This window comes from Agelaius phoeniceus, chromosome 8 (genome assembly GCF_051311805.1).
Source record: "Agelaius phoeniceus isolate bAgePho1 chromosome 8, bAgePho1.hap1, whole genome shotgun sequence".
Classification (NCBI taxonomy): Eukaryota; Metazoa; Chordata; class Aves; order Passeriformes; family Icteridae; genus Agelaius; species Agelaius phoeniceus.
The window spans coordinates 313885-334029 of NC_135272.1; the positions used below are offsets into that span (position 1 = coordinate 313885).

Genomic DNA, 20145 nt, shown 5'->3' on the forward strand with positions numbered 1-20145 from the left:
ATCTTTTGCCACACTGGAGCAGGCAGCTCCTTCCCCCTTAAGATTACTTTCTTGAAATGTGTTCATCCTTCCTGGACCCCATTTATTTTTAAGGGCTGTTTCCCTTAAAAAAATCAGTACCTGATTTGGTACTCCCCAAATCTGCATCCTGAACAGGCCAAAGTCTGCCTTCCGAATTCCTGTGTACAAGTTTTGTTACTGCCTCTCTTTCTTACCCAGAATATTGAAAACTTGAAAACCCCAATGTTCCAGTGGGCCTGGCTGAGCTGGCAGGACCCTGAGGCTGCTGAACTTCAGTTCCCCTTCTCACACAATGGGCCTTGTGTGGTTTCCATAGGCCTGGGGTTGTGGAGAACAAGCTCCAGGTGTCAGCTCACCTGGTGTAGACAATTGATCATCTGGTAACATGAGGTGACAGAGTGGGCTATGACATCACAGAGTGGGTAATGTGAGGTCATTGATCAGCTATGACATCACAGACTGCCTCTGTGACATCACAGAGCCAGCTGTGACACCACAGGGCAGAGGTCTGACATCACAGAGCAGTCTGTGACATCAGAGATTTGGCTTTGACATCAGAGACCAGCTGTGTGACATTAGAGAATGGGCTGTGAGTTCACAGAGCAGGCTGTGACATCCCAGAGGAGCTGTGTGACATCCCAGAGGGGTGTGTGACATCCCAGAGGGGCTGTGTGACATCCCAGCAGGGCTGTGTCAGCTCACTGGGTTGGTCACTCCGCCCCAGCTCCCCCTCACAGTTTCTCCCAATAAGTCCAATGCTGTTCATGCCCAGCGGGGTCCCTGTCCCCCGGGATCCCCCCAGCCCACCTGGAGCCACAGCCTCCACCAAAGGATGTTCCACAGGATCCACCCCAGACCCTGACATGGGGACAAGGGGCCCAGGCTGTGTGACCAGGACATCAAGGACGGGGATTATCCAGGTCACTGTGGCCTGGGTTGGGTTGCCCAGGGCAGGAAAGATGTCTGGCAGCTGGAGCAGGGTCTGGGAAGGGCCTCCAAGGTGGGGCTGGAGCCCTTGGGCTGTGAGCAGAGGCTGAGGGAGCTGGGCTTGTCCAGCCCAGAGCAGGGAAGGCTGAGGGGCTCCTCATCCCAGCCTGGCAGTGCCAGCGAGGAGGGGATGGAGAACACAGAGCCAGGCTCTTCACCGGGGGCCTGGTGGGAGACAAAAGCCAATGGGTGGGAGGGGAAAGAGGGGAGATCAGCCAGGAGAGGAGATGAAATGAGTCAGGCTGGTTTCAGCATTTCCTCAGCACCAAGAGCAGCCTGACCTCCCTTCTCCATCCACCACTGACAGCTTTGCAAATCAGGAATTGTTGGAGCTGTATCGCCTACACCAGGATGAGCATCCTGATACAAGAACTAAATTGTGCTTATATCTATCTCAGAACAACATTTGTCTGAAATTAATTTTATTATGGAAATCACTTCTGGATGGTTGAACTCATCAGATGCTGCTGGGATGTTGCACATAGCTCAGGGAAGAGAGTAATTGTTATTAAACTGTGTCCTGTTCAAGTATGGTCTGTTGGCCATGAAGAGAAACTTTCTGTGCTTCTGAGTCTCACCAGTTCCGGGTCCGTCAAAGGAGACAAGCCTGATGAGTTGTGGTGCCCACTGCAGGGGCTGCACTTGGACCTTGCTCCATAGCCAGAGCAGAGCTCCCTTGTCCCAGAGAGTCCCTGGCAAAGGAGGGATGAAGGAATGGGGGGGATCAGGGGCAGGGCAGAGCCAGGGAGAAGAATGACTTTTGCATTTGATGGAGCAGTTCCTTCCCTTGGCTTTGCTGGCTGACAAGAAATGAACATCCCTCTGTGTCTCGGGCAGCCCCTTCTCCAAGGAAAGCAGGTGGGAGTTGGAGCCAAGGAGCTGAAAGCTGCAGGTGCAGCCTGGGCTGGAGGGAGCTGAGATTTGCACAAGGCTGCTCTGAGTGCCAGGGCTTGGATGGGGGAAATGGTGGGGTGGGGGTAGGGACAGAGTCTGATTGATTGTCAGCCATGAAGGGTCTTGATTTTCATATCTATTCAGACTGCATGAGGAGGTACTTGGATTCAGTGTCAATTGGAGATTGCTCATGTCAATGAATTAACGGGGGAAAAAACCTAAACAGGACCTGAAAAATCTTTTCTCACAGCCTTTTTAAATATATTGCATTCGCTTTTGATATACTACTGAGATCTGTCTAATTAACCAAAAAAGAGTAAAAATTAAAATCAAATGATTCCCAGAGGCTTGTCATGTTCAGGTGTTCTGATTGTTAATGAGCCCTGGGACACTGAATTCCTGCACTGAAGAGCTGAAGGCTGAACAAGCCTCTGGAGCAGGGAAATTCAGCAGCAGCCTCCAAGTTGCTGAGGATGTCAGCAGCCCCCACTGAGGCCATCCCTGCCCAGAGACCGTGGGGGAATGGGCAGACAAGGAGAGCGTCCCTGGGGCTGGGGCAGCACAACTCAGAGGCACCAGCGGCTCCAGCTGGGCAATGGAGTGTGGAATGTGGCTGGGAAAGCCCTGCCTGGGCTGGGCCAAGCAGCACACACAAGCCCTGACCCCATCCCCCAAACAACTCTCTCAATGAGACATTTAAAAGGAATTACAATTGTTTGTGTCCTCTGAGTTGGATGTGCTGGAGAAATATGAACAAGGGATTGTCAGGAGCTCAAAGCAACAAAACAGGAACTTTACTGGCAAATTTAGAAAATCAGAGAAACTTTGGCAAAAGGTTTATTACAACATTTATTCAACAAGAAACACTTCTCGTAACATTTACTTTGCTCATTCAACTTCACAAACTCTAAGCCTGTTCCATTTTAAGTTACTCCAATTTTGCAAGAAGAGGGAATAAGAAAAAGACAAATAAGATTTAGAGAAGCACACACACAGCCACCAGCTCCTGGATTCCAGTGCTGTTCCGATGGAAATTCCAAGAGGATGCAGGGTCAAGATGTGTGCTTGCCTTGTGGTCAGCCCTCAATACCCCTTGGTCATCCTGGGCCCTTCCCCCAGGTGGGGCTTGGGCTCATTTGGTCCCTCAGGAGCTGGGCTGGGGCTGCAGAGGTGGCTGTGGAGCATTGCCTGTGCTGTGCCAGGGACTGGCAGCCACTGCTGGGCTGGGATAGAGGCTCTGGGGGGATTGGGGTTCCAGGGCAGGGCAGGGCTGGGGTCACAGGGCAGGGCAAGGCTGCACCTGCCCTTTCATACCCCATACATGAAATGTTTCCAGCTAACAATCTCCTCCAGTCTGTCACAACAGGGAATGTTGGAGGTGGAACCCAAATTTGGCCATGGGCATCTGGCCAAAAAGGACACTTCTTTTCCATAGGAAGGAAAGCATGGAGCCCCAGTGTTTCAGCAGCAGATGAGAAGAGACCCTCACTATGCCATGGATAGCTGGATCCGTAAGGGAGACCAAGAGGCCAAAGTAGCCCAACCTGTTCCATATTCCCTTAATTTTATGGTGCCCTATAGTGTCACAATGACACCTTGGTTTAATGAGGCCTTGCAGTGTCACAATGGTCTCCATGGTTCCCCAGGCCCCACAATGACACGGGACTCCTCTGTTCCATGAGCCCTGCAATGTCATAATGGACCTTTGGACCCTGGGGGTTTGCAGTGTCACAATGGTGTCCTTTGGCTCCACAGTGTCACAATGGACCATTGATGACAGGAGGCCCCTCTGTGTCACCCTGGAGTTTTGGTTCCATGCAGCCCTGGAGTGTCACAAAGGTCTCTTGGTTCTGTGGGGACTCCCAGGGTCACAATGGTCTCACTGGTTCCATGGGCCCTGTGCTGCTGCATTCCCCCCTCCCCTTCTCAGGCTGCCCTGCCAGCTGAGAAATGCTCCTTGGGGCTCGGCCTTGGCCAACAGCCCCTGGGCTCAGCTCCTCTGCAGGTCATCACCAACACTGTCTGCTCCAGGCTCTGCTGCTGCCCAACCAGCTCCTGCTTTCTGTAGGAGCAGCCCTGGGAGCTGGTTTTGTTCCCTCAGTGGCACAACATCCCTGTTCTCACCCTGCCAAAGAAAGCTGTTGGTGCCAAGTGTGGCCAGGATGAGCCATTGCTGGGACTGAAGCCCCTCTCTTGGGGCCCTGCAAACAGCGCTCCAAAAGGAGCCCTTGGAGCTCTCCTGGGCCAGCGACTCCCTCTGAGTGGGGCCTCTCCCAGCCGGGAACTCTCCCGTTTGCTGCACTCGGGGATCCCCAACAACGACGGAGCCTGGGCCGATCCCCCCACTCCTCCAGGCTCAACCCTTCACCCTCTGGGGAGATGCCAAAGGATCCACAGGGAGCTTTTCCTGCCCTCAGGGGAATTTCTCAGAGGTGCCTTGCACTGACTCTTTGTGTCTGTGTGCACACAGGAGTGCCTGTGCTGGGGAAATGTGGCAGAAATGCTGCTCTCTGAGGGGTTTGAGTGCCTTGGATAGCTGAGCCAGTCAGGCCTGTAAGTGAGGATAAGTCATGAGGTCTAAGGGAAGTTAAATGCTGTGAAGAGTTGTTCTTTTGCTAAGTTATTTAATATAAGTTATAAGCGGAGTTAAATACAGTTAAATGTTATTCCTCTGTTAAATTGCAAAGTCATCAGTTAAAAGTTAGGTTAAATACTGTTAAGTGCTGTTCTTTTGCTAAATTGTGAAGTTAAAGGTATCAGTTTAGGTTATGTTAAGTCCTATTAAGTTTGGGCTCTGTTAAGCTTTTGGGCCATATTCCTTTTACCCTCACTGTCCTTGTGTCTCATACACACACAGGGACAGCTCTTGGTTCATTTCTGGTTTGATTGCCAGGATTTGGTTTGGTTTTGTTGTTGCTTTGTTTCTTTGGTGTGCCTGAAGTGTCCAGTCAGGAGCAGAGTGACTCTTGCCAAGGAACTTTGTGCTGCTGTCCCTTAATATTCAATCTGGTTTTTGCTGCTCCCTTGCTGGGGATTTTTTCAGTGCTCTCAAGGCCTCATTGGTACCAGGGTGAAGGAGCCCTGGCCCAGGCTCTGGCCCTGGGGGACATGGGGACACTGCTGGGGGGTCCCTGTCCCCCTGTACCACCCCCAGGGCCCCGGCCCCCCGTCCCCGTGTCAGGCTCTGGGGTCGATCTCGTGGAACATCCTCTGGGGGAGGCTGCGGGGCCGGGGGCAGGGGGACCTGGGGGGACAGGGGACCCCGCTGTGCACGAGCAGGGTTGGACTGCTCTGGGGGGAACTGTGAGGGGGGCCGGGGCAGAGTGACCTCCCCAGTGACCTCACACAGCCCCTGTGATGTCACACAGCCTCCCTGTGATGTCACAACCCACTCTCTGATGTCACAGAGCCACATTCTATTATGGCAGAGTCTGATCTATGGCCCCTCATCCTACTCTATGATGTCACAGCCATCTCTATGATTTCACAACCCCCTCAGTGATGCCACAAAACCTTCTCTGTGATGTCATACTGACACTCTTTAATGTCACAGCACACACTTTGACCTCACAGCCCCCTCTATGATGTCATACAGCCATGCCATGATGTCACAGCATGCTCTGTGATGTCACAGAATCCCCTCTATGATGCCATAGCTGCTCAATGACCTCACACAACAAACTCAGTGATGTCATAGCCCAATCTGTGACCTCACACAGCCCACTCTGTGCTGTCACACAGCCCCTTGCTGACATCACAGCTGCTCTGTGCCTCCATGACACAGCCACAGAGGAGCTGCTGTGACACAGCCCCCTCTGGGACATGCCACAGCCCCTGCCAGTGCTGAGCCCCTGGGAGCTCTGTCTGTGCCCTGCTGGTGTCCCTGAGGGGCCCTGGCAGTGCCCCAGCCCTGCTGGGCTGTGCACAGGAGCTGCTCCTGGCCAGAGCTGTCTCTCTGCAGCTCTGCTGCCCTTGCCAGGAGCTGCCTCTGGGCCAGGAGCCCGGCCCAGCTCAGCAGCACAGACACAGCACAAGGGCTTTAATGAGCCTCTGGGGCTTTGGTGCTCTTTGTGTCTGCCATGGCCAAAGTGCTGCTCAAGTTGGCTCTGTCAGGGCTGCCTTGCAGTTGCTGCCCATCCCTGTGCCCTGTGCAGCCCAGGCTGTCCTACGGTGTCCCTGCCCTGCGCCTCTGTCCCTGCAGGCTGTCGGCATCCCCTGGCTGCCCCACCTGGCTGGGCCCTTCCTTTGCTGACAGCTCTGCCTCCTGCCTTCCTCTGCCTGCCCACACAAAGCCTTGGCCTCGATACCAAAAGGGTTAATTTAATTTTTCCTGTGCCTGTGAACTTTTAGCACAGGAACAAGGCATGCAGGGGCTGCTTTCGCAGCAAGGATGGTTGGAAGACAGGAAGACATCTGGCTCAAGAATGTCGTGGCAGAAAAAAAGACTGAAACTGGGAACTTGGGGTGGATTTTATGGTAATGGGTAAATTGTGATACACATTTAGCAACGCTGGTAGAATTACATGTCCACATAAGATTTGGGGCTATCCCTCATTAGACCTCAGGCCTGAATAAATGATACCCTCTTAAATTGGAAATTAGTGTTAAGGAGCCTTATTCTGATATTTCAGAGACTTGGTGATGGCAAGGCCTCACAGAACAAGGAGTCAGCTGTGAGACTGTGTAAACTCATGGAACAAAGGGTCCATTGGGACTCTGCAGAACCCCATGGAACCATTTTGGCACATTGGGGCTACATTGAACCAATTGTGATACACCACATTGGGATACTGCAGATCCAAGGACACCATTGTGACCCTGAGAAACCTCTTGGAACCAAGGGGCCATTCTGACTCATCAAGGCCTTGTGGAATCATGGGTCCATTGTGACACTGCAGAACCAAGGAGATGCTGTTGGCTGTGTGAAAGCTCATGGAACCAGAAATCCATTGTGACACAACAAGGCCTTATGGAACCAAGGGTCCCTTGTTAAAATCTGTGGCCTCATGGAATCATGAGCCATTGTGACACAGCGTGGCCACATGGAGTGAAGGGGCCACTGTGACACTGCGGATCCAAGGAGACCATTGTGACTGAGGAACCTCATGGAACCAAGAGTCCATTGTTCCACTGTGGGGGCCTGGGGAACCAAGGGGAGCACAGTGACATTGCAGGGCCTCAATGGACACTATTCTGATACTTTGGGACCCACTGGAACCAAGGAGGCATAACAGCGTGGCAGGGCCTCATGGAGTCAAGGGGACTATAGTGAACACTGTGGGTCTCCATGGGATGAAGGGTCCAGTGGAACCAAGAATACCATTGTGACCCTCTGGGGCATCATGGAACCACAGGGCCATTGAGGCAATTCAGAGCCTTGTGGAGCCAAGGGAACCACAGTGACACTGTGGGGCTCAGTGAAACCAATGGTCCATTGTGACACTGCAAGGCCTTATGGAATCATGGAGACTATAGTGACACCAAAGGCTTCACTGAACCAAGGGGCCATTGTGACACTACAAGGCCTCATGGAAGCAAGGAATCATTGTGACACTATGGAGTGTTGGCAGGCCAAGGGGCAGTTGTCACACTGTGTGGCACCATCGAACCAAAGAGACTGTTGTTGGTAGTACAAAAGCTCATGGAACCAAAGTCCATTGTGACATTGTGGCGCCTCACAGAACCATGGAGACCATTATGACATTTCAGGACCCACTGGAACCAAGGGGCCATTGTGACACTGCAGGGCCTTGTATAACCAAGGCAACTACTGTGACACTGCAAGGTCTCATGGGAGCAAGGGGCCACTGTGACACTGTGTGTCCCCATGGGAGCAAGGGGCCACTGTGACACTGTGTGTCCCCATGGAAGCAAGGGGACATTGTGACCCTGGGGAACCCAATAGAAGCAAGGAGCCATTTTGAGACGCTGTGACCTCATGGAACCAAGGGGCCATTGTGGCATTTTCAGTCCCATGGAAACAAGGAAACTATTCTGACACTGCAAGGCCTCATGGAAGCAAGGGGCCATTGTGCCACTGTGGAGCCAAGGAGACCATTGTTATATCACTGGGCCTCATGGAAACAAAGATCTGTTGTGATCCTACAGCGCCTAACTTCCCTTAGACCTCATGACTTATCCTCACTTACAGGCCTGACTGGCTCAGCTATCCATGGCACTCACACTCCTCAGAGAGCAGCATTTCTGCCACATTTCCCCAGCACAGGCACTCCTGTGTGCACACAGACACAAAGAGTCAGTGCAAGGCACCTGGGAGCAATTCCCCTGAGGGCAGGAAATGCTCCCTGTGGATCCTTTGGCATCTCCCCAGCGGGTGAAGGGTTGAGCCTGGAGGAGTGGGGGGATCGGCCCAGGCTCCGTCGTTGTTGGGGATCCCCGAGTGCAGCAAACGGGAGAGTTCCCGGCTGGGAGAGGCCCCACTCAGAGGGAGTCGCTGGCCCAGGAGAGCTCCAAGGGCTCCTTTTGGAGCGCTGTTTGCAGGGCCCCAAGAGAGGGGCTTCAGTCCCAGCAATGGCTCATCCTGGCCGCACTGGGCACCAACAGCTTTCTTTGGCAGGGTGAGAACAGGGATCTTGTGCCACTGAGGGCGCAAAACCAGCTCCCAGGGCTGCTCCTACAGAAAGCAGGAGCTGGTTGGGCAGCAGCAGAGCCTGGAGCAGACAGTGTTGGTGATGACCTGCAGAGGAGCTGAGCCCAGGGGCTGTTGGCCAAGGCCGAGCCCCAAGGAGCATTTCTCAGCTGGCAGGGCAGCCTGAGAAGGGGAGGGGGGAATGCAGCAGCACAGGGCCATGGAACCAAGGGACCATTGTGCCACTGTGGGGCCCTGTGAGACCAAGGGACCATTGTGCCACTGTGGGGCCCTGTGAGACCAAGGGACCATTGTGACACTGTGGGGCCTGATGGAATCATGGAGAGCACTGTGACATTGCTGGGCCTCATGGAACCAAGGGGACCATGCTGACGCTGTGTGGCTCCATGGAATGCAGGGATCATTGTGACACTGAGAGGCCGCATCAAACCAAGGGTCCATTGTGACACAATGGGGCCTCACTCATGGAGCCAAAGGTCCAGTGTGACATTGTGGGGTCTCATGTCATCAGTGGACCACTGTGATACTGTGGAGCCAAAGGAGACCATTGTGACACTGCAGGGCTGCATGGAACCAAAGCTCCAGGGTGACACAGAGGGGCCTCCTGTCATCAATGGTTCATTGTGACACTGTGGAGCCAAACGAGACCATTGTGACACTGCAAACCCCCAGGGTCCAAAGGTCCATTGTGACACTGCAGGGCTCATGGAACAGAGGAGTCATGTGACACTGTGGGGCCTGGGGAACCACTGAGACCATTGTGACACTGCAAGGCCTCATGGAATAAGTGGGACCATTGTGACACTGTGGGGCCTTATGGAACCTAGGGGCCATTGTGACACTGCAGGGCCCCATAAAACCAAGAAAACTCAGAACAGGTCTGGCTTGGTCTCCCAGGGGCCACCTGATTAGTCCAGCTGACCTTGGAACGTTGAGGGTCTCTTCTCTTCTGCTAATAAAACAATGGGGCGCTGTACTTTCCTTCCTATGGAAAAGATCTTCATCTCCAGGTACCCATGGCCAGAACTGGGATTTTACTTCCAAATTTCCTTATATCCAGGGATTGTTCCAATAGGAATATTGCCAGGACAAGTCTGTCTTGCAGTGGTTTCACAAGGGTCACTTCCCATCTGTCCCCAAACCATTGGGGAAGGCTCCATGCTTTCCTTCCAATGGAAAAGAACTGTCCTGCTTCTCCAGGAGCCTATGGCCAAGATTGGGATTCCACCTCCAAAATTCCCATAATCCAAAGACTGCTCCCAGACAAAATCTGCCATTCCTGACAAATCTGACTGGCCTTGGCCTAATGAGTCTCTCACCTGCCTTTCAAACATTGGGCTCTGTGCTTTCCTTCCTATGGAAAAGAACTGTCCTGCTCCTCCAGGCACCCATGGCCAGAATTGGGATTTCACCTCCAACATTCCCTGTTGTGAAAGACTGGAGGAGATTGTTGGCTGGAAACATTTCATGTGTGAGGGAGGAAGGGGCAGGTCCAGCCTTGCCCTGCCCTGGAACCCCAGCCTTGCCCTGCCCTGGAACCCCAATCCCCCCAGAGCCTCTATCCCAGCCCAGCAGTGGCTGCCAGTCCCTGGCACAGCACAGGCAATGCTCCACAGCCACCTCTGCAGCCCCAGCCCAGCTCCTGAGGGACCAAATGAGCCCAAGCCCCACCTGGGGGAAGGGCCCAGGGAGACCAAGGGGTATTGAAGGCTGACCACAAGGCAAGCAGAGATCTTGACCCTACCTCCTCTTGGAATTTCCATCTGAACACTGCTGGAATCCAGGAGCTGGTAGCTGTGTGTGTGCTTCTCTGTATCTTTTTTGTCTTTCTCTCTTTCTGTGTCTTCTTCTTCTATTTCTGTGCTCCTGCAAATGTTGAGTAACTTAAAATTGAACAGGCTTAGAGTTTGTGAAATTGAATGGGCCAAGGCAATGCTTTCAGAAGTGGTTTTTTGTTGATTGAATATCTGTCATAGTTTGACATGAGAAGAATTTTTAAATGTAATGGAAAACCTTTTGTGTCACTGACAATCTGTTAAACCACTGAGATACTGAACACGCCTCTGTTAACCACATATGCTAAAGATGAAAAAACCCAGGAACCTCCTCTTTCTTTTCCAGTCAACAAAGAAGCAGCGGGCCCTGGCCCTGGCCCCCATCTCAACCAAACCAAACCAAACCAAACCAAACCAAACCAAACCAAACCAAGCAACCCTGCCATGGGCTGAGCCCCTTTCCCCCTCCCCAGGCTGCCCCCTCCATCGGTCCCATTCTGACCAAACCAAACCCCAACAACTCCCAAACAGGAAAACAAAAGCGGCTACAAAACCCCAACCAGAACAAAGCCAGCCACAGCTGTTAAAATCTTACCATCAAGTCCCGCCCCCAACACAACTCAAACCAAAAACCCCTACAACCTACAACGCACACAAAATATCTCTAGAACTAAAATTAAACACAAAAACCCCAAAACCAGCCATAAAACCAATTTTACACAACCCAACCACAAATTCCACCACAAGTTACCAGTGGGTCAAGTGTTAACCATTTCAATACTTCAATCCTCCCTCGAGTAAAAAAAAAACAAAACAAAATATAAGCATATAAATACCCATAAAACCATCAAAGTCAGTAAAGAAGAATCTAAATCTAATTAAAAAAGAAGGAAAATATCTTAATTTTAAAATAAAAATCCTGTTGTAAACTATAAAGAGAAAACTCTTTTTCTTTATAACACATAAAACTATAAAAAAAGAAAAATATTCAAAATAATATCAAACGAAAACCTGCATACTAAAATAAACAACTTTTAAAAAAACTATAACTTCATAAAAAGTTTAAAAAGAAAAAAAAAGTAATCCACTAGCCCCTAGAGAAGATCTGTATTCCCAGAGATAAAAATAATTTGTAAAGTAAATAACAAAAAAATTACCTTTAAAGAATTCATCTTTAAAACAATACCCCATAAGTTGACTTGGCCCATCAACAAGCTGTAAAACAGCTTGTAGCACAAAAACCAACTTCAGAATAACAAAGTTCCCCAGGCAACTGTGATCCATGAAAAAATTAAGAACCACAAATTCCTATTTTTTCCCCTTTGTAAAAAAATCTCCATAACGTTAACAAGAAAAACTTCTCTCCCTAAGTCAACTAAAAAAAGACTATTCTAGAAATAGTAAACGAACTAGAAATTTTGTTTACTTACTTTACATTGTCAGTAAAAAGAAAAAGTTGTAAAGAAAAATAAAGTGTTCTAAAGAGCTTATTTTAATTCTTACTACTTTTTTTTCTTTTAGTTACTTTTAATAAAACTTTCGTTATACCCTTTTAGAATTTTAATCCTACTTTACCTTTCTGCTAATCCTATCTCACAACAAGATAAATACATAAATACGTAACCGACACTAAAACCCACCACATTCATAAATACTTTAATTAAGAAATCTCAACATTAGAAGAAAATTTAAATTAAAAAACCAAAACAGCTACAATGTCATAAAAAACCCTTTCCCACAATTTCTCTGATTTTCTAAAGTCACCAGTAAAGGCTGTTTAGTTCTTTTGAGCTCCTGAGAATCTTTTGTTGGTATTTCTCCAGCACATCCAACTCAGAGGACACAAACAATTGTAATTCCTTTTAAATGTCTCCTTGAGAGAGTTGTTTGGGGGATGGGGTCAGGGCTTGTGTGTGCTGCTTGGCCCAGCCCAGGCAGGGCTTTCCCAGCCACATTCCACACTCCATTGCCCAGCTGGAGCCGCTGGTGCCTCTGAGTTGTGCTGCCCCAGCCCCAGGGACGCTCTCCTTGTCTGCCCATTCCCCCACGGTCTCTGGGCAGGGATGGCCTCAGTGGGGGCTGCTGACATCCTCAGCAACTTGGAGGCTGCTGCTGAATTTCCCTGCTCCAGAGGCTTGTTCAGCCTTCAGCTCTTCAGTGCAGGAATTCAGTGTCCCAGGGCTCATGAACATTCAGAACACCTGAACAAGCCAAGCCTCGGGGAATCATTTGATTTTAATTTTCAAATCATATGTGGTTAATTAGACAGATCTCAGTAGTATATCCAAAGTGAATGCAATATATTTAAAAAGACAGTGAGAAAAGATTTTTCCGGTCCTCCTAAGGTTTTTTCCCCTGTTAATACAATGATATGTGCAATCTCCAATTGACACTGTATCCAAGTACCTCCTCACACAGTCTGAATAGATATGAAAATCAAGACCCTCCATGGCTGACAGTCAATCAGGCTCTGTCCCTACCCCCACCCCACCATTTCCCCCATCCAAGCCCTGGCACTCAGAGCAGCCTTGTGCAAATCTCATCTCCCTCCAGCCCAGGCTGCCCCTGCAGCTTTCAGCTCCTTGGCTCCAACTCCCACCTGCTTTCCTTGGAGAAGGAGCTGCCTGAGACACAGAGGGATGTTCATTTCTTGTCAGCCACCAAAGCCAAGGGAAGGCACAGCTCCATCAAATGCAAAAGTCATTCTTCTCCGTGGCTCTGGTCTGCCCCTGATCCCCACAGCCTGTCCTGTTTCCTTCATCCCTGCATTGCCAGGGACTTTCTGGGACAAGAGAGCTCTGCTCTGGCTATGGAGGGAGGTCCAAGTGCCACCACTGGAGTGGGAACCACAACTCATCAGGTTTGTGTCCTTTGGGGGTCAGGAACTGGTGAGACTCAGGGGCAAAGAAAGTTTCTTTTCATAGCCAACAGACCATAGTTAAACAGGACACAATTTAATAACAATCTCCCTCTTCCCTGAGCAAAGTGCAATGTCCCAGCAGTGTCTGAGGAGTCCACCATCCACAAGGGATTTCCATACTAAAATTAATTTTAGACAAGAATGGTCCTGTGATAGGCATAAACACAATTAAGTTCTTGTATCAGGATGCTCATCCTGGAGTGGGAAAAACCAGCTCCAACAATTCCTGATTTGCAAAGCTGTCAGTGGTGGATGGAGAAGGGAGGTCACGCTGCTCTTGGTGTTGAGGAAATGCTGAAACCAGCCTGACTCATTTCACCTCCTCCTGTCCTGGCTGATCTCCCCTCTTTCCCCTTCCACCCATTGGCTTTTGTCTCCCACCAGGCCCCCGGTGAAGAGCCTGGCTCTGTGTTCTCCATCCCCTCCTCGCTGGCACTGCCAGGCTGGGATGAGGAGCCCCTCAGCCTTCCCTGCTCTGGGCTGCACAAGCCCAGCTCCCTCAGCCTCTGCTCACAGCCCAGGGGCTCCTGCCCCACCTTGGAGGCCCTTCCCAGACCCTGCTCCAGCTGCCAGACATCTTTCCTGCCCTGGGCAACCCAGCCCAGGCCACAGTGACCTGGATAATCCATGTCCTTGATGTCCTGGCCACACAGCCCTGGCCCCTTGTCCCCATGTCAGGGTCTGGGGTGGATCCTGTGGAACATCCTTTGGTGGAGGCTGTGGCTCCAGGTGGGCCGGGGGGATCCCGGGGGACAGGGACCCTGCTGGGCATGGACAGCATTGGACTTGTTGGGAGAAACTGTGAGGGGGAGCTGGGGCCGAGTGACCAACCCAGTGACCTGACACAGCCCTGCTGGGATGGCACACAGCCCCTCTGGGATGTCACAGCCTGCTCTGTGATGCCACAGCCCATTCTCTAATGTCACACAGCTGGTCTCTGATGTCACAGCCAATTCTGTGATGTCACAGTCTGCTCTGTGATGTTAGACCTCTTCCTAATGATGTCACAGAGGCAGTCTATGATGTCATAGCTTCTCAATGACCTCACATGACCCACTCTGTGATGTCATAGCCCACTCTGTGACCTCATGTTACCAGATGATCAATTGTCTACACCAGGTGAGCTGACACCTGGAGCTTGTTCTCCACATCCCCTATGGAAACCACACAAGGCCCATTGTGTGAAAAGGAGAACTGGAAGTTCTCAGCCAGCTCAGCCAGGCCCACTGGAACATTGAGGTCCACGACCACCAGGGACCACCAGAGAGACCCCCAGGACAGAAGAACGCATGGGTAAAAAGGAGGGGAAATATGTCAATGATTTTGGGGAAATGATTATCATATGTTTAGTCCAGGACAATCAATGAATGTGTGTGCAAAATACAGAATATAAACAGAAACTTTCCTGTGCTCAGCATGCAGGCCTTTGGGAGGAGCTCTCCCCCGTGCATCCAGCTGAATAAAGAATGCTGCTTCTTAATGCTACACTGGTGTTAAGGAGTTTTCTGTTTTACTGAATGTTTGGTAACACTCCCACTGCCAAGGAAAGCTCTGTCTGCTGCTGTTCACAGACAGAGAAGGGCTGGGGGCAGATGTGGGGCTCAGAGGCTGCCTGGGGCACAGTGACCATGAAATAATCAAGTTTTCAATGTTCTGTGAGAGAAGGAGGGGCAGCAACAAAACTTCTACACTGGAATTAGGAGGGGCAGACTTTGGCCTGTTCAGGATGCTGATTTGGGTTAGTACCAAATCAGGTACTGATTTTTTAAGGGAAACAGCCCTTAAAAACAAATGGGTTCCAGGAAGAATGAACGCATTTCAAGAAAGTAATCTTAAGGGGGAAGGAGCTGCCTGTTGCAGTGTGGCAAAAGATGAGCTAGTGAGGAAAATGACTGGCCTGGCTGCCCATGGAGCTTTTGTGGGAAAAGGGGAAAATGGACTGACAACTCAGGAAGTGTTTAAGGATGTCATTAGGTTATGCAGAAAAAAAAGTTGATACTTGAAAACTCCGTCAGAACTTAACCTTTCAGCTTCTGTAATAAAATAAAAATGTTTTTTTTAAAAAAAAATTATAGCAAAAGGAGGGAGAAGGAGAACCTCTACTCTTCATTGGATGCAGCAGGGAATATAGTAACTAAAGATAAGGAAAAGGCTGAGCTACTTAACACCTTGTTTCTCTCCAGCTTCAATATTAGGACAGGTTGTCCTCAGGACAAGTGTTCTCCTGAGCTGGTAGATGGGCACAGGGAGCAGAACAGCCCCCTGGAATCCAGGAGGAAGCAGCTGCTGACCTGCTGAGCCACTCAGGTGCTCACAGGTGTATGGGATCAGATGGGATCCATCCCAGGGGGATGAGGGAGCTGTGGATGAGCTCCCCAGGCTGCTCTCCATCATTTACCATCAGTGCTGGCTCAGCAGGGAGCTCCCAGAGCACTGGAGGTGCCAGGGTGAGCCCATCCCCAGGAAGGGCTGGAAGGAGGAGCTGGGGAACTCCAGGCCTGTCAGCCTGACCTGGGTGCCCAGCAAGGTTATGGAACAGATCACCTTGAGTGCCACCACAGGGCACCCACAGGATGGCCCAGGGATCAGAGCCAGCCAGCTCAGTGGATTTAGGGCTGGCAGGTCCTGCCTGACCAACCTGGTCTCCTTTTATGCCCAGGTGACCCACCTGTGGATGTGGGAAAGGCTGTGGATGTTGTGTGCCTGGACTCCAGCAGAGCCTTTGACTCTGTCTCTGACAGCATTCCCTGGAAAAGCTGCAGCCCACGGCTTGGGCAGGTTCCCTCCTCGCTGGGGGATTTAAGAGCTGGCTGGAGGCTGGGCCCAGAGAGTGGTGGGGATGGTGCTGCACCCAGCTGGTGGCCAGGCGCTGGTGCTGTCCCCAGGGATCTGTGCTGGGCCCAGTCCTGTTTAATATCTTCACTGATGGTCTGGGTGAGGGGATCGAGTCCAGCATTCACAAACTGCAGATGGCACCAAGCTGGGTGTGAGTGTGGATCTGCTGGAGGGCAGGACAAGAAGACACAGCCTAAGCTGCACCAGGGGAGGCTCAGGCTGGACAATAGGAAGGAGTTCTTCACAGAAAGGGTGAGTGGGAACTGGAATGGGCTGGCCAGGGGGGAGGTGGCAGAGTCACTGTCCCTCTCCAGTGGCACTCAGTGGCATGGTCTGGGTGACAAGGCAGTATTAGGGCATTGGTTGGACTTGATGATCCCAAAGGTCTTTTCCAGCCTATTTGATTCTGTCATTCTCTGATGATTGGGACACTCTGGGACCATTGTGACACTGCAGGGCCTTGTGGAACTAAGAGGACCATGGTGGCACGGTGCAGCCCCACAGAACCAGGGGTCCATTGCTGTCCTCTGGAGCCAAATGGACCCAGGGAGTGCCCCGTGACACTCTGGGCCCTCATGGAACCACAGAGGCCATTGTGACACTGCTGGGCCTTGTGTAACCAAGGGGTTTCACCATTTTGACACTGCAAAACCAAGGAGACCATTGGGAGACTGCAGGGCCCAGTGGAACCAAGGGGCCGTTCTGACACTGCGGGGCCTCATGGCACCAAGGGGACATTGTGACACTGCAGGATCCTGTGTAACCAAGGGGCCACTGTCACACGATGGGGCCTCAAGGAATCTGGAAGAATGTTGTGACACTGTGTGGCCTCATGGAAACAAGGAGTCCATTGTGACACTGAGGGGACTTTTGGAACCACAGAGACCATGGTGACAGTGTGGGACCTCCTGTGGCCATGGGACCATTGTGACTCCCTGGGGACCCATGGAACCAAGGGGCGACTGTGAAACTGCAGCACCAGCGAGAACATTGTGACACTGTGAAGCCTCATCAAACCAAGGAGTCCATTGCCATATTTTGGGACCCTATGGAACCAGGGAGACCATTGCTGCTCTGCATGGTCTCATGGAACCAAGGAGACCAGGGTGACAGTGCAGGGCCTGGTGTAACCAGGAGGCCATTGTGACACTGAGGGGCCCCATGGAACCAAGGACATCTTTGCAGATGTCACCAAGCTGGATGTGAGGTTTGATCTGAGAGAACATAAGAGTGGTCTGTACAGGGACCTTGACAGGCTGGATCCAGAGGATGAATCCAACAAGGTGAGGTTTAACAAATCCAAGTGCCAGACCCTGATATTTGGCCCCAGTGCTACAGGCTGGGGACAGAGTGGCTGGAGAGCAGCCAGGCAGAAAGGGACCTGCAGGGACTGATGGACAGCAGGCTGGACATGAGCCAGCAGTGTGCCCAGGTGGCCAAGAAGGCCAATGGCTCCTGGCCTGGATCAGGAATGGGTGTCCAGGAGGATCATAGCTGCTGTGCCACCATTGGCCTCCCCCAGCTCTGCACACAGACATTGCTGCTGCGGCTCCAGAGAAGGCAACACAAGGGCATCTCTGCAGAAGACTCTGCTAGGAGATCCTATAGTTCATTTAAAGCCACCAAGAGCACAGCCCCTCATTGACACAGTCTGTGTCCACAGGGAAGGTGGAGAGAAACAAAATGAGAAATGGCACAAACAATGACATTTATTTGTAGATAATAGGAAAAAACTAAAAAAAAAAGAAAAAGAACTTCCAAAATGAAACCAACAAGAAGTATGAAAGATGAATTTTATTACAAGTGATATGCAGAAATTGGCCAGCAGTTTAATGATTGTGAAACCATCCAGTCATCAGTCTCCACACTGCAGCCTTGAGCTCCTGGTTCCTCAGACTGTAGATGAGGGGGTTCAGGGCTGGAGGCACCACCGAGTACAGAACTGACAGGGCCAGGTCCAGGGATGGGGAGGACATGGAGGGGGGCTTCAGGTGAGCAAACACTGCAGTGCTGATGAACAGGGAGACCACGGCCAGGTGAGGGAGGCAGGTGGAAAAGGCTTTGTGCCGTCCCTGCTCAGAGGGGATCCTCAGCACAGCCCTGAAGATCTGCACATAGGAGAAAACTATGAACACAAAACAGCCAAAACCGAAACAGGCACTAACAGCAAGAAGCCCAAGTTCCCTGAGGTGGGATTTGGAGCAGGAGAGCTTGAGGATCTGAGGGATTTCACAGAAGAACTGGCCCAGGGCATTGCCATGGCACAGGGGCACGGAAAATGTATTGGCTGTGTGCAGCAGTGAATAGAGAAAGGCACTGGCCCAGGCAGCTGCTGCCATGTGGGCACAAGCTCTGCTGCCCAGGAGGGTCCCGTAGTGCAGGGGTTTGCAGATGGACACGTAGCGGTCGTAGCACATGACGGTCAGGAGGAAATATTCTGCTCCAAGGAAAAACATAAAAAAAAAGAGCTGAGCAGCACATCCTGAGTAGGAGATGTTGCTGGTGTCCCAGAGGGAATTGTGCATGGCTTTGGGGACAGTGGTGCAGATGGAGCCCAGGTCAGTAAGGGCCAGGTTGAGCAGGAAGAAGAACATGGGCGTGTGCAGGTGGTGGCTGCAGACTACGGCGCTGATGATGAGGCCGTTGCCCAGGAGGGCAGCCAGGGAGATGCCCAGCAAGAGGCAGAAGTGCAGGAGCTGCAGCTGCTGCGTATCTGCCAATGCCAGCAGGAGGAAGTGCCTGATGGAGCTGCTGTTGGACATTTGCAGTGCCTTGGCATGGGGATCTGTAAGAAAAGTAATCATGGAATAGTTGGGTTTGGAGAGGACTTGAAATATCCCAGCAGAGCCTGGGGGCACTTTCCCCCCATTGCCTGCCCAGGGCTCTGCTGCCTGGAGCTGTCCCTGCCAGCAGCTGCTTCCCTGTGCCCAGGGCTGGGCCCTGCCAGTGCTGCCAGAGCCCAGCCCAGCCCTGGGGGCTCAGCTCTGCCCTGCAGAGCCCTCCCAGCTCAGGCACTGCCCAGGGGCAGCTCTGGCTCTGCAGGCTCTGATGGCAACGTCAGAGCAACCCTGAGGAGGCTGGAAAAGTAACACTGATGCTGTGTGTGAGGGGCCCTGTGCTGATTTCTGTCACTGCCTGGTTTATTCAGATCTGAGAGAAATTTTTTTATTCTTCTCACTCTGAACTGAAAGATTAATATATATGGGCAATTTCCCATCCAGGCAACTCAGAGCAGTAGATTAAAACAACAGGATTTTCCCTTTTATGAAGCCCCTGCCTTGCTGTGCTCCCTGTATAATCTCCTAGTATATGTTCTGCAGTTCAATGCCATGCTGGGAGCAGCCCTGAACAATGCAGCATCCTCCCAACACAAGGAGAACACTCCCAAGCCTCACCAGCTGTCTCCTGCCACCCAGATCTTGTCCCCCAGCGCTGGGAGCAGCTGCCAGGGCTGGCTGAGAGCTGTCCCTGGCAGGCAGCAGAGTCCCTGCCCCAGCACAGCGCCCTGGGCTGCAGGACCCTGCTCTGCAGGACAGCCCTGGGCACCCCTGGCTGCTCTGCACAAGAGACAATCAGAGAATGTACTCACAGGCTCTGCAGGCATTGGCATGTTCCAGCTTGAGGAGATGGCTCCAGGAGCTGCAGCTGCCTTGTCCTGCAGCCAGAGGTTCCTGTGCCAAGGGCTGGCAGTGATTGTGCCCCAGGCACTTCTCAGCCCCTTCCCAGCCCTGACTGATTGAAGCTCTCTGTGCCTCTGGGCTGTGCCCGGGCTGGCTGCAGGCAGTGCCCCAGCCCTGCTGGGCTGGCACAAGAGCTGCTCATCAAGAGAAATGTGCTTTTGAAGCTCTTCTTGGTGACAAGGAGCTGCCTCTGTGCCAGGAGCCCAGCCCAGCTCAGCAGCACAGACGCAGCACAAGGACTTTAATGAGCCTCTGGGGCTTTGTGCTCAGGCCCTGAACATCAGTCCCTGAGAGGGAGCTGAAGAAACCTCTGCAGAACTCCAAGGCAGAATCCATCTCCAAACTTTCTTGGACTTTTAATGGCTCCCAGAGAGGGACAGGACTGAGCAAGTGTCCCCAGACCCCAGGCAGAGCAGAGAACTG

The 20145-nt window shown here is 51.7% G+C and overlaps 1 protein-coding gene across 1 annotated transcript; it reads right to left on the bottom strand.

Moving 5' to 3' along the window:
- Positions 1–17871: 17871 nt before the first annotated feature.
- Positions 17872–18459, bottom strand: LOC143694677 (olfactory receptor 14J1-like). The gene has a single exon (XM_077182675.1). It carries the CDS (start codon positions 18457–18459, stop codon positions 17872–17874), a length of 588 nt encoding a protein of 195 aa, XP_077038790.1.
- Positions 18460–20145: the final 1686 nt, after the last annotated feature.